At 39.3% G+C, this 13405-nt stretch overlaps 1 protein-coding gene across 1 annotated transcript in view; it reads right to left on the reverse strand.

The window, feature by feature from the left end:
- Positions 1–11146, reverse strand: part of LOC138974855 (uncharacterized) — a 53902-nt gene extending 42756 nt beyond the window's left edge. The window contains exons 1-4 of the mRNA XM_070347579.1: positions 11122–11146; positions 9997–10167; positions 4139–4352; positions 3600–3724 (exon numbers count right to left, since the gene is read on the reverse strand). Of these exons, the coding sequence (XP_070203680.1) occupies positions 3600–3724; positions 4139–4352; positions 9997–10167; positions 11122–11146 (535 nt within the window). The remainder of the gene's footprint in view (positions 1–3599; positions 3725–4138; positions 4353–9996; positions 10168–11121) is intronic.
- Between the last annotated feature and the right edge of the window lie 2259 nt (positions 11147–13405).

Below are 13405 nucleotides of genomic sequence, written 5' to 3' on the forward strand. Positions count from 1 at the left end.
TTCTGTACCTCTCTTCGTTTTAACTTTCTGAGCGTGTTTTTAATCCAAACATATCATATCTATATATTTGTGGAATCAGGAACCGACAAGGAATAAGATGAAAGTGTTTTTGAATTGATTTCGAAAAAAAAATTTTGATAATAATTTTTATATATTTAATTTTCAGAGCTTGTTTTTAATCCGAATATAACATATTTATATGTTTTTGGAATCAGCAAATGATGGAGAATAAAATAAACGTAAATTTGGATCGTTTTATAAATTTTTATTTTTTTTTACAATTTTCAGATTTTTAATGACCAAAGTCATTAATTAATTTTTAAGCCACCAAGCTGAAATGCAATACCGAACCCCGGGCTTCGTCGAAGATTACTTGACCAAAATTTCAACCAATTTGGTTGAAAAATGAGGGCGTGACAGTGCCGCCTCAACTTTCACGAAAAGCCGGATATGACGTCATCAAAGACATTTATCAAAAAAATGAAAAAAACGTATGGGGATATCAATCCCAGGAACTCTCATGTCAAATTTCATAATGATCGGTCCAGTAGTTTGGTCTGAATCGCTCTACACGCACGCACGCACACACACACACACACACACACACACATACACACACACATACACACACACATACACCACGACCCTCGTTTCGATTCCCCCTCGATGTTAAAATATTTAGTCAAAACTTGACTAAATATAAAAAGACGCTAGCACGCTTTCGCAACACGCCGTTATGATCGAGCATCGGTTGAAATCTTTCGCGAGCAGAAGCTCGTATTTGACCGCAATGCATCGGTGCTTAAATGACACCAATGTGTGTCCATGAGGGACATAAATCTACGAACAATATTTGAACAAGATTTATTCGAACTTGACGGTTTTAATGGACAGTGTTGGTGAAGTTACTGACAGGTAGCGACTTTACAGGAGGGGGAGGGGTCCTCTAACTTCACAGCTCGGAGACAACCCGGTAAGGACTTACCGGTGTTTCATAAATAACACTTAGCAGTTGGCGGACTTATTGAGTTTTACAGGCCAGTATATAAGTTGCAGCTTTTTCAAGAATAAATCTTGTTCAAATATTGTTTGTAGAGAGGAGCAAGCATGAGGAATCTCCTATTCTAAAATTAACCAGTTCTGGTAGCTGCCGACCTTCCGCCAGACACATACGGAAAATAAATAATTACTGGGCAGTAAAAATGAATACCGGGCGGTAGTTAAACGACAGTTTGACTTTAAAGGACACAATGTTGCAGCTTTTTCAAGAATACGAGCCTTGGTCGCTATCTTCCTTTCAGACAGGTTATACTACGCACTGCACAAACATAAATAGCGGACATCTTGTCTTAGATATCTGTCTGCTATGTTTACAGTTTACAGTGTTAGTCGATTCAACTTATGCGATAAACACTAGCGATATTCAAATGCTTATTCCATTTACCTGTTAAGTGCTTTACTCAGGCTTCCTTTCTCCCGGTCGATTACTGTGACAACCCCTCTCTGTCCCCGGACAGTGGTTAAGTGTAACAATACCCTAGTTGCGATTTACAACGTCAACTCTCTCGGTCAGTGAGCTGAACTCACAGTGCGTGCAACACACTTTGCTATGTCACGCTATATCTCTGGTTAGCGCTCTAAAAGCGTGGAGGATATCACTGTCAAACTTTGCCTGTTATAGTGCTATTCGTGATCTCCTTCACAATGTTATGTCTCAAAATAAGAAAAGAGGTTCTTTTTATTGCGTTCATTTTCCTGCTCTATTTTTTGTTAGACTGAAATGTTAAGATCACAGAATTCGACACTATCAAATTTTATTGTGGTTCTTCTTGTCGGTGAGTGATCACAACAATTGTAAAATATACCGGCTGCCGTTTTTTAAATTTTTAAATTTTGTTCATTATTCTTTCTCACATACTCCAGACACAAACCGATTCATAAGAGTTCCGTTCTATGTATCCCCTCTCCTCTCCCACCCTCTATGGAAAAAAAAGAGCGAGTGGTTTCAAGCTAGGTGTCGGGCTACAACGCGGGCTGAAAGTATTTAATGGAAATCCATGAGCTGTGAGTTCAATAGACAATCGTCATTTCGAGCCGGGCAGGGATGTAGCTCAGTCGGTAGCGCGCTGAATTTGTATCCAGTTGGCCGCTGTCAGCGTGAGTTCGTCCCCACGTTCGGCGAAAGATTTATTTCTCAGAGTCAACTTTGTGTGCAGACTCTCCTCGGTGTCCGAACACCCCCGTGTGTACACACAAGGACAAAACCAAGTGCGCACGAAAAAATCCTGTAATCCATGTCAGAGTTCGGTGGGTTACAGAAACACAAAAATACCCAGCATGCTTCCTCCAAAAACGGCGTATGACTGCCTAAATGGCGGGGTAAAAAACGGTCATACACGTAAAATTCCACTCGTGCAAAAAAACCACACGAGTGTACGTGAAAGTTTCAGCCCACGAACGCAGAAGACAGAAGAAGAAAGAAGTTATTTCGAGCATGGGCCGATAGCAATTTCCATGTCTGAACTGATATCCGCGTGCCACATATCATCTCCTTTTACACGACGAAGCCTTGTCGTAACAACTCCCCTCCACCCTCTCCTCCCCTCCCCGTACACTTGATAGTCCTGAACTTCGACCTACGGCGATCGGTGGATAATTGAGACAGTACTCCGAGTAGCTTTCAAGGTTACCAAAAGACTTTGATTTTTATAACAAGTTTTGGAAGCTGTGAGCACTTTTATCCTTTAGAGAGAGATGGGCACCACTTATGTGGTACAATGGTACATCGCTTATGGTTGTTGTTGTTTAGAAATTATAGTATTTATTAAGAAATAGGTGACGCAGCGCGCGCTCATGTGTGTGTGTGTGTGCGGCGTTCATGCGTGCGTGCGTGCACCCGTGTGGTGTGCGTGTGTGTTCATGCGTGCGGTGGGCGTGCGTGTGTGTGTGTGTGTGTGTGTTTAGTATATAAGCGTGTGTTTTTTCTGTGTGTTTATGTGATTGAGTGTGTTATATGTGTAACCTGCGCACGGCAGTGTTACTTTTCAGTAGGAAGTCCAAAAAAACCGTTTAGATAGTCCCTACATTTTTGCAGTCAATAACCGGGTTTGACTGTGACACGTTCTATTCATCTGGAAATCAATTGTTACAATAGTGTATTTAGTAATATTATAAAAATAACAATAAAAATAAAAGCAGAGCACGTAGTATTTAGAAACCTTTTTCCACTAAAACGCCACAATTTCACTCATTTCAACCAAAAATTCATATTGCATTCACACGGAATACATAAAAACGCAACGTAATGTTCACCAAACCACAACTTCTTAAAAAATTCACGTTGTGACAAGAATTTTCTAAAAAGTGTCGTCACAACCGCGTCAAATGTATCCGTCTTGCTTTTAAGCAAAGGGAAGGAATCGCTGCTTCTTTTTCCCCACAGCTGAAAGTGATTGTGAATCTCTCGCTGTCTCCGCGAGGAACAAATCGGAAACTGTCAAATATGTTTCCGACGTGGTTTAGCATGTGAGAATTTGTGTGTGAGACATCGTTTCACCGAGGATTTACTTAGCAGACAGACGGGGATATTATATGCTCACGTCCTCGCGATTCTCTGTAGAGTTTAGAGTACCTGTCTTTGATCACTTTTGTAGCTGCATGGATACGCTGCACTTTGATCCTAGCAACCAGCGTATTCCCCCAAAAACGCAGCATATCCATACACCTACAAAAGTGAAAAGAGACAAACAAGCATGCCATGTGGGATAACTAGTAACAAATGCTTTTGAAGAAAATAAGCACATCTTTAGATGGTTCAACTGTTAGATTCTAATCCGAGCCTGTTGCATGCAGGCACGCAGAATACATTTAAAATAGTGATTCTCAACTTTAGACATTAAAAAAAAAATATTTAAACAGTCTCGTGAAGCACAGGGAATATTGTTTTTATATATTTTAAAATAAACTTAAATAGTGCAACATTAAGGACTGTATAATATTAAATAACAACGAAATTTGTTTGATGCTGTTTAAATATGTTTACGGATTTTCTACAGTGTTTTCATATGGGGGTTCAGCTTGTGCAAGACTGACTTGCTTCCTTGTCTTTTTCTTAAAGGTTATCCGCTTTTCTGCGTACATCACAGCCTCTGAGGACGAGGATGAATTGCTGTCCTCTTTTTTGATGGTAGCGGTGGTCACATCAGACAAGCCAGACGCGACAGGATTTAGGTAGTCTTCGGGCAGGGAGCTGTCAGACGAACGACAGGCGATGTGATGCAGGCAGTCATCTGACATGCTGCTGTCTGACCGTGTTGATGAGGAAACATTTGTTAGGTTGCTTTCCGATTCACCTGCAAATCAAACAATGGTGCTGAAGTTATTACCAAACATGCAAGTTACTACAGTGAAAAACACAACATTGCGCGGTTCAAATCACAAGAAATCGCACACTCCTTTGCGAACTGTGGAAAAACATGATGTGGTGTTATGTTTGTAACTTTTTACATTTGGTCAAGTTTCGATTGACTGTTTCCAGCTAGACTAGGATTTGAGAAGAGAGAGAGAGAGAGAGAGAGAGAGAGAGAGAGAGAGAGAGTGTGTGTGTGTGTGTGTGTGTGTGTGTGTGTGTGTTGTGTGTATGTGTGTGCGAGCGTGTGTGCGTGCGTGCGTGTGTGTGTGTGTGTGTGTGTGTGTGTGTGTGTGTGTGTTTAAGCATATGCATCCGAAACACATATTTCAAAAGCATACACACATGTCTATTGAACAGATACATTTCAAGGAGGTGTTGTACATGAGAAATGTTGTGTCCATCGTTAGTGATACAAATATTTGAATGAAATGTGTAGATACAAGTATTGAAATTAAACACCCCCCCATGCTGTGCATGGCAAGCTTAAAACAAGTCGCGTGAAGCGATATAAAAACATTTAGTCATTTTCTGTCGGCATCAAACTAATCGATCAACAGTACAAATCAGTCATCGCCCAGACTACATTTAGATAGTCTCGGCTAACCATACTCGAAGACCGAGACAGGTCACGTTTGTCTCCGCGAAGCACGCGACCGTAGTACATGTCCATACTAAAACTGTTTTTTTCTCTCTCCATTCTGCGCGTAGTTTTAGAGTAAACATAATATATCTATATATTTTTGAATTCAAGAGAAGATAAGGAATACAATGCAATCATGTTTGAATCTGCTTCTGAAAATGTGATTGTTATTACAATTTTAATGAGCAAACTAATTAACTCATTTATAAGCTTCCAAACTGAAATGCAATCCCATAGTCCAGACTTTGTCGAAGAATGCTTGATCAAAATTTGGTTGAAAAATGAGGGTGTGGCAGTTTTGCCTCAACTTCCACAAAAAGCCGGATTTGACGTCATCAAAGACACCTATCTAAAAAATGAAAACATATGTCTGGGGATATCATATTCAGAAACTCGCATGTGAAGTCTCATGAAAATCGGTCGAGTAGTTTTCTCGGAATCGCTTTATACACACACACACACACACACACACACACCCACACACACACACACACACACACACACACACACACACACACACACACATAACTACATACACCACCAGTGCCCTCGTGTAAATGTTAAAACTAACAGATCAACATTAAAAACCAGCCATCACATAAACACCGAGACGGGTTACGCTCGTCTTCGCGAAGCATGCGAACGTAGTACTGTGCCTATTTTCTTTCATTGTGAGCACATATTTAGAGTGAACAGGGCATACCTTTATATGCTTTGATTCAGGAAATAATACAGAATAAGATGAAATCACTGTTAGCACGATTACTCAGATTCTATTTGTAATCATGATTATTTTGCCTAGTTAATATATTTTCATTAATTGTAAATACATTTTGAGAGTAAACATGGTATATCTTTATATGTTTGGATTCAGGAGATAATACAGAATAAGAAGAAATCATCTTTTGGTCGTTTACTTTAATTTTAATTACAATTTTTGAGATGTTTAATGACCAAACTCTTTAATTAATGTTTAAGCTTCCAAGCTGAAATGCAATCCAGTAATCCGGACTGAGTCAAGGATTGGTTGACTTTCAATCAATTTAATCAATAAATGAGGGCGTGACAGCGCCGTCTCAATTTTCACGAAAAGCCGAATATGATGTCATCAGACATTTATCGAAAAAAAGAAAAAAAGGGTCTGGGGATATTTCACCCAGGAACTGTCATGTGAAGTTTCATGAATATCGGTTAAGTACTTTCCTAGGAATCCCTCTACACAAACACACACACCCACCCACATACATACATACACCACCACCCTCGTCTCGATTCCCAGTCTATGTTAAAGCATTTTGTCAAAACTTGATTAAATGTAAATATAAAGAAGAACAAAACATTACTTTCTTTGAAAATCTCACGAATACGTACTTCTCAAAAAAGGTGCTTTATGACACTATTTCAGTATTTGGATACCCTTTGACTGCTCTGATCCTTATCCGCACATGTTGACGTCATCATCCTTATTTTCGAGGTGCTAAACATGTTGCTTTTAAGTGAACAGATAAAAAAATATTCACACAAAACTTATCTTGATGGAATCAGTTTTCGCTCACTCGCCAGGAAGAAGAGCGAATTAATATAAGATAAAATAAATCCAAATTGAAAGAGACTGCCAACGTTCCAAAATGTAGGATAACAAAAAACAAGAAAGGTAGGTTGCTGGAACGTTTGTTATTGACAAAACAATACATTCACAGATATTTCAACCCAACGGTCTTTTAAGTGAACAGACAAACAAATATTCACACAAAATTTATCTTGACAGAATCAGTTTACGTCCACTCGTCAGGAAGCCGAGCGAATGAATGATTGCATGATGACATGAATGACGTAGAAAGGGAATGACGTCAGCGTCGAAAGAATGTTCTATTGGTAAATAGAACATGGCAGAGAGAGAAGGAGAGGGACAGAGAAAGAGAGAGAGTGAGAGAGAGAAAGAGAACGAGCGTGGTCGTGTGTGACTTGTGAAGAAAACAAAGAGAGCTAAGGTTGAAAGTAGTATACACCTAATGTGTATATAATTACTGACCTATGATGTCTAACCCTGGAATAGAAAGTATGTGTGATTATTAGACATCATACCTCAGTTATTATATACACATTAGGTGTATACTACTTTCAACCTCAATAACAACGTTCCAACAACGTACCTTTCTTGTTTTTTTATTCTGAATTTTGGAACGTTGGCCGTTTCTTTGTTTTTGGATTAGTTCTCATGTACATTAACTCCTTGAAATTAATCTATTACATATATAACAAGGGATGTAAGTGTGTGTTTGTGTCTGTGGTCGCCATACCTCAGAGATGGCAAGAGGCAGGAACAATATACAGTAGTGTGCATGCACACTGCCCAGGAGCCGCAGATGTGCACCGGCTGGGTTTTAGGTTCTTCATTCATTGTTTCCCTTCTCAGATTATGATCCTCCCCTTTATCGAATAGAGCCACAAGTAAACTACAAATTGATATCACTCTTCATTGGCTCTGTCGACGCCCGTTTGTAACCGCTTGCTTCCCTTTATACAATGAACCGCCCATAGAGCATCGTTGTCCCGAACAAAATCCATAGTATGTCATCCAAAATGTTGCAGTCTGTGTTGGGAAATCCTTTCATGCAATGAGGTCAGGGCCTTTCGGCGATTCGTAAATATATTTCGGAGCCAGACAACAACATAATGTCGGTCACGCTTGAAATCAGTATCGCTACATGATATTGCATTCCAAACTAATACGCAGTGAACGGGGGCATAGGGTCAGATGTTAATTTAACTTGTCTCGAACAATGAGATACAGAGAATGTAAAGTACACAAATACGAACAGAGAGACTCGGAAACTCGAGTTGAGTGAATACTACGCTCGAGAACTCAAGTGTAAGATTTGAAATTAAAATATCCCTCGCCAAGCGTGAGGCAGATTAGCTCAGTTGGTAAAGCGCCGGATCGCTTTTCCTTACTTTCGTGGTCACGGGTTCGATCCTCTTCGACGGCATTTGTTTATTCTTTTTTATTTTATTTTTTCTGAACTCGTGATTTTGTATTTTATTAATTTTCTTCAATCTAATGAATCGAAATAATCAAAAAGTTGCATCATTATTGACTTCCAGACGGGCGCAATTGCTTGGTGGTAAGACGCCGGCCTCCAAAGCGGAAGGTCGTGGGTTCGAATCCCGGCCGCGCCCGGTGGGTTAAGGTAGAGATTTTCCGATCTCCCAGGTCAACTTATGTGCAAACCTGCCAATGCCTTATGCCGCTTCGTGTGTACACGCAAGCACAAGACCAAGTGCGCACGGAAAAGATCCTGTAATCCATGTCAGAGTTCGGTGGGTTATAGAAACACGAAAACACCCAGCATGCTTCCTCCGAAAGCGGCGTGTGGCTGCCTAAATGGCAGGGTAAAAACGGCCGTACACGTAAACATCTACTCGTGCAAAACCACGAGTGTACGTGGGAGTTTCAGCCCACGAACGCAGAAGAAGAAGAGTACTTCCAGCAGACAATTTCCCAGTAATACCCCGTCTATACTTTTAGTAACATCGGCTTTTGTAAAATGCCCTATTGGTATCACAACGACTACATGTAATGATGAGATCATGAAAACGTACAAAACACAAATACGAATGAGGAAACTTGGAAACTGACGAGTCGACACATGCTCAAGAAACCACGTGTAATGTATGTTTGCAATTCAAGTTTCTATTTTCTTGCTTGAGTATCGTATGCCGGGTTGGCTAAGTGGTACTACGTTTGCCCCCTGTCCCGGTGGTCTCGAGTTTGAGTCACGTAAATGGCAAGAATTGTCTAAAACATTTGTTCTCAATTTTCAAAGTTTTTTTCTTATTTTCTAAACTCTATATTCTTGTATTTTATTCTTTTTCGTCGTTTCCAAAGATTTTGAGTAGTGTATTGAAAATAGAATATAATGCGTAAGTGCCCATGAACAGCTTTCCCAGAATCCCGTATTCTATTTTTAGTACGGGATACCCCCAAGAAAAGGGTCGAAGGGCTTATGTATCCCAGCATGTCGACCGATATTAGTTAAAGTTGAGCACTTCTAGTTTGATCCACTTCTGATTGAGTCTATATAGTACCAGGCCAGTTCAATGCCTAGTGTTCACAATGATTATAGAGACTCTCTATTGCTCCTATGAAGAGAAGAAATGAAGAAAGAAAATTAACCAGACAGTTCCGGAAATGTATAGAAGCAAGGGGACGTAACTCTGAATTAGTTATACATGGAAGGGAGGTAACTCTTATCATGCAGGCATGCCTGGTCATTGTCACAAAATGTACGAGTCGAAGTTAGATCTGCTGCGCCAGTCTCTAGAATTTTCCCAAGGAAGGGCAATAACTCATGTCAAATTTATTTTTGAGCAAAAAAAAGTGTGTTGATGGTAATACTTTTACATTATCTCCCGGCTTTTTAATTCAAATGTATGAGCACACTCTTTCAGTCAGTTGTTCTTATCCTTATTGGAATAACATTCTTGAAGTTCTCTGAGAGAGGGGAGATCAGAAACATCCAGGCGAAGCCGGGCCCTGTCTGCTAGTTTGTTATAAATCGACATGTGTATATAATGATATGCGTTTTGGATGCATATGATTAAATACACAATACTTTCTCATAAATCTGTTTTTCTATTGTACTCACAAAGCCAATTGGACCGTAAACAAAAAACAATATATAATATATTTGTGACTGTAACGTATTGTTTTGTCAATAACAAACGTTCCAACAACTTAGCTTTCTTGTTTTTTGATTTTCAATCGGAGCATAAAAACCCCACATACTGCAACTTTTCTAAGCTTCATTTTTTTTGGATTACTGCTCTCAAACTCAACTATTCAGGTCTTCAGCTTGACGAACATGCATTAATAACTCTTCACGCGACTTTATTATTTTTTTTTTGGGGGGGGGGGGGGGGGAGAATTCAGGTAAGCTCATACTCAGATCAGTGTCATCAGGAATTATGGCGTAGTCGTGTCCCAGTGCACTGGCGAAGGAGACCCTTTCACACTGTCCAGCAGCCTGAGCGTGGAATATCACGGCGTCCGCCACTGCACGTCTGAAGTTGTGGGGTGCGGGAGGTGGTGGGGGCAGTCTCCTGGCAGATCTGCCTGGTAGTGAGAAACGAACAGGGATCACTGAAAACGTTGGTATTTGTTACAAAGGCGTATGCTCTGAAATCCATGTTGCAGATAACTCACAAGAAGAAAAAAAACATAATGATAGAAAGAATTTAACTAGTCAAATAGTAAATGTACAAATAAGATAATAAATACATAACAGAATCAATAAAAAATTGTATACACACACACACACCCACACACACTCACACACACACGCACGCACGCACGCACACATACACACACACTCGCGTACACATGGCGTGTAAAACAAGCACGCAGGCCCACACTGAGAGATCTACAAGGTGACCCTAAAAATGCAACCCAAACAAATGCTAATAACATCTACATCTGTGAGAAATGCAGTTTTTGGTTCAGCAAATATATTTTATTATTGATGTGCTTCAGTTTGTGCATGATCATTCCACGCAGATTATGATTTGTATCTCAAATGATCTGACTTTAATGGTCTGCCCAAAATGCGTTCGAAACAACCTTTGTGAAATGTTGAATGAAAGCAACGCTTTCAATTCTTGCATAAGGATTGCCCTGAACCTGGCTGTAATGTATGGTAATTGCTGTCTTCAGGTCACCGATGATGTGGGGATATTTCTGCATACTCTGACATTCATCTCACAAAAAAGTAAACGTCGTGGACGGTTGTAATCGGATAAGTGTGGATATAGCGCATAATTTAAAACCTCTTACTACTGAGTTGATCGCCAGAAATGAGATACATTTTTGAAACAGCATAAAGTCAGACCATTCAATCTATATACATATTTGAACCTTTGTGAACTGTTCATTCATCATCTGAAGATAAGGTACACTAAACATGAAGTCATTCAATTAACAGATGTAGAAGTAATTAGCATTTGTTTGTGTTGCATTTGTACGAGGTCATCCTGTACTTTGATGTTATTGCAGAGCTGAGGACTTAATTACCTCTCTTTCTGAAGAGAATTCCCATGCAGATGGAAAGAACAGTGACAACGAGCAGTACAAATCCAACAACACCTCCAAGTATGAACAATCCGATCTGAGCGTCATTTTGGTGTTCTGGCTTTTCTGAAGGCATACGTAATGTCCATCCATCTATCCAGCGTTCAACCAAGAAAAAATTGAAAACTTAACTTGTCCAAAACATTATTGCAACAAATTTCGCACCCAAATTAAAGCATTAATTCCCAAGTCATTTTAAAAAAAACCTGTATAATTATGCCAGTTAAAGCTGCTCACTTAACTATCAAGATCACCTTTTGGATTAAATATTTCTTTTACAGGGATCATGTGACCTCCGCTCAAATAAGGGTACCCTCAAAATTGTCCCGACAAAAACGGAAGAGCCAAATGAAAAATCGACAAAAAATCACAAAAGGCAAAACTTTGCAACTTTGACATACGAGAAAGTTAAATCAATTATCTACCCTGAACAGATTGATTTGTTTAGCTACATTTCGTAGTTCGTGTGCTATGCTATTCCTACTGCTGCAGGTGTCGATCGCAAGAGCGGTCAAACACGGGACTTTTTGCGTCTTTTTTAGGAGTATCATGACTAAAACCGCTGCACTTTGCCAATTGACTTGTTTGATTGCTTTGCCTCTTTTAAAATCTTTTACCAACATGCTAGAGATACTTCGTGCGAAATTGTGGATCTTTACAATTATTTGTTAAAATGTTATTGAATTTTTCGAAATTATTTTTTGAAACTCGTCTAGAATTGTTCACTTGTGTCAAACAAATTCATGACTTCGAATGACTTTAGACAAATGATTGATACACATACTGCGAAAGTTTGATATGCGCATAAGCACTAACACACATTTTCTAGGCCTGTAAACACGCTTGATATTTAAAGGTGATGATTCTGGTGCCACAGCGATGCCCAGCCAAGCGTGACCGCAGCATGTTTTAAGAGGCACGTAACGATAACAGCAGTCAGCGTGAAACAGCCTGAACGTTCCATTTTTTTTCTCTGATGTGTTTGCATGACTAGCAAATCAAGCCAGAGGCTACACGCAAATGAAACTTTGACAGTATCTGCATCAATCATTTATCTGTAGACATGCAAAGTCACGACACATGTGAAAACTCCTATGACGAGTTTAAAAACTTCTTTAACAGAATTGAATAACATTTTAACAAATGATTGTAACAATCCACAATTTCGCACAAGCAATGACGAGTATGTTGGTAAAGTATTCTTAAAGTTTCAAAGGAATCCAACAAGTCGTTGCTAAAAAGCAGCCTTTTTTGTAATGATACCACTAAAACAATGACGCAAAAAGTCCTGTTTTTGACCGCTCTTGCGATCGACACCTACAGCAGTAGGAATAGCATAGCACACGAACTACGAAAGGTAGCTAAACAAAACAATATGTTCAGGTAGATAATTATGACTGACGCAAAAAGGCGCCTCAATGAGAATTACAAATGGAACGCTCACTTAAAACCCAGCCGTTGTCAATTTGAGTGACTGAGCACGTTTATTTTTAAGTATTCTTGGTCTATGGTCACATAATTACAACCCCCAACCTGAACTGTACAGCACCTTTAGCTCTTGCGGCGATGAGAGACAGTTGTTTTGCTAGACATTATCGCTTTAAGGATGCCAAAGAGTACCAAAAATATGGTCAAGAAGGAAAAGAGAGAAGGTTCATGGCAAGACTTCAACTGTGGCAGACTGTCGTTTCCAGAATGTTATGTAGCATTTTGGATATTCGATACTCTAAACGTCAAAATCTAATAATAATAATAATAATAATGGTGATTTCTATTGCGCTTTCGAACACACAAAGCGCTTTACAAAAGCAATAACAACATCATTACCAGAATGACGCCATTGACATTAAAGCGTTTTGAAATTAAGGAAAAATCAAGGGCTCATTTATCTACTACGACATGAATTTGGCGTGTCCGTGGTGTGTTGAAGCTACACGTGACATGTTTTTTTTTCTCACAAAAAGACAGTTGCTCCTTCAAACAGAATCACATTACATTTAGGCATTAAACCCATAGGCAGTGATGATAAACTTTGCCTTATCTACACTTTTCTACACTTATATCATTTACTCTGATTTTTTTTGGTTGTATTTTGTATTTATTGTTCCCTATTTGTATGTGTTGAAAAACCCTCTCGTGCATAAAGACCTCTTATTAATTAGTAATTTTGCTCTAAAAACATGAAGACATAACTCCCATGAAAAAAATGCTTGGTTTGCATGAACTG

The sequence above is a fragment of the Littorina saxatilis genome, linkage group LG8, assembly GCF_037325665.1.
Source record: "Littorina saxatilis isolate snail1 linkage group LG8, US_GU_Lsax_2.0, whole genome shotgun sequence".
Lineage (NCBI taxonomy): Eukaryota > Metazoa > Mollusca > Gastropoda > Littorinimorpha > Littorinidae > Littorina > Littorina saxatilis.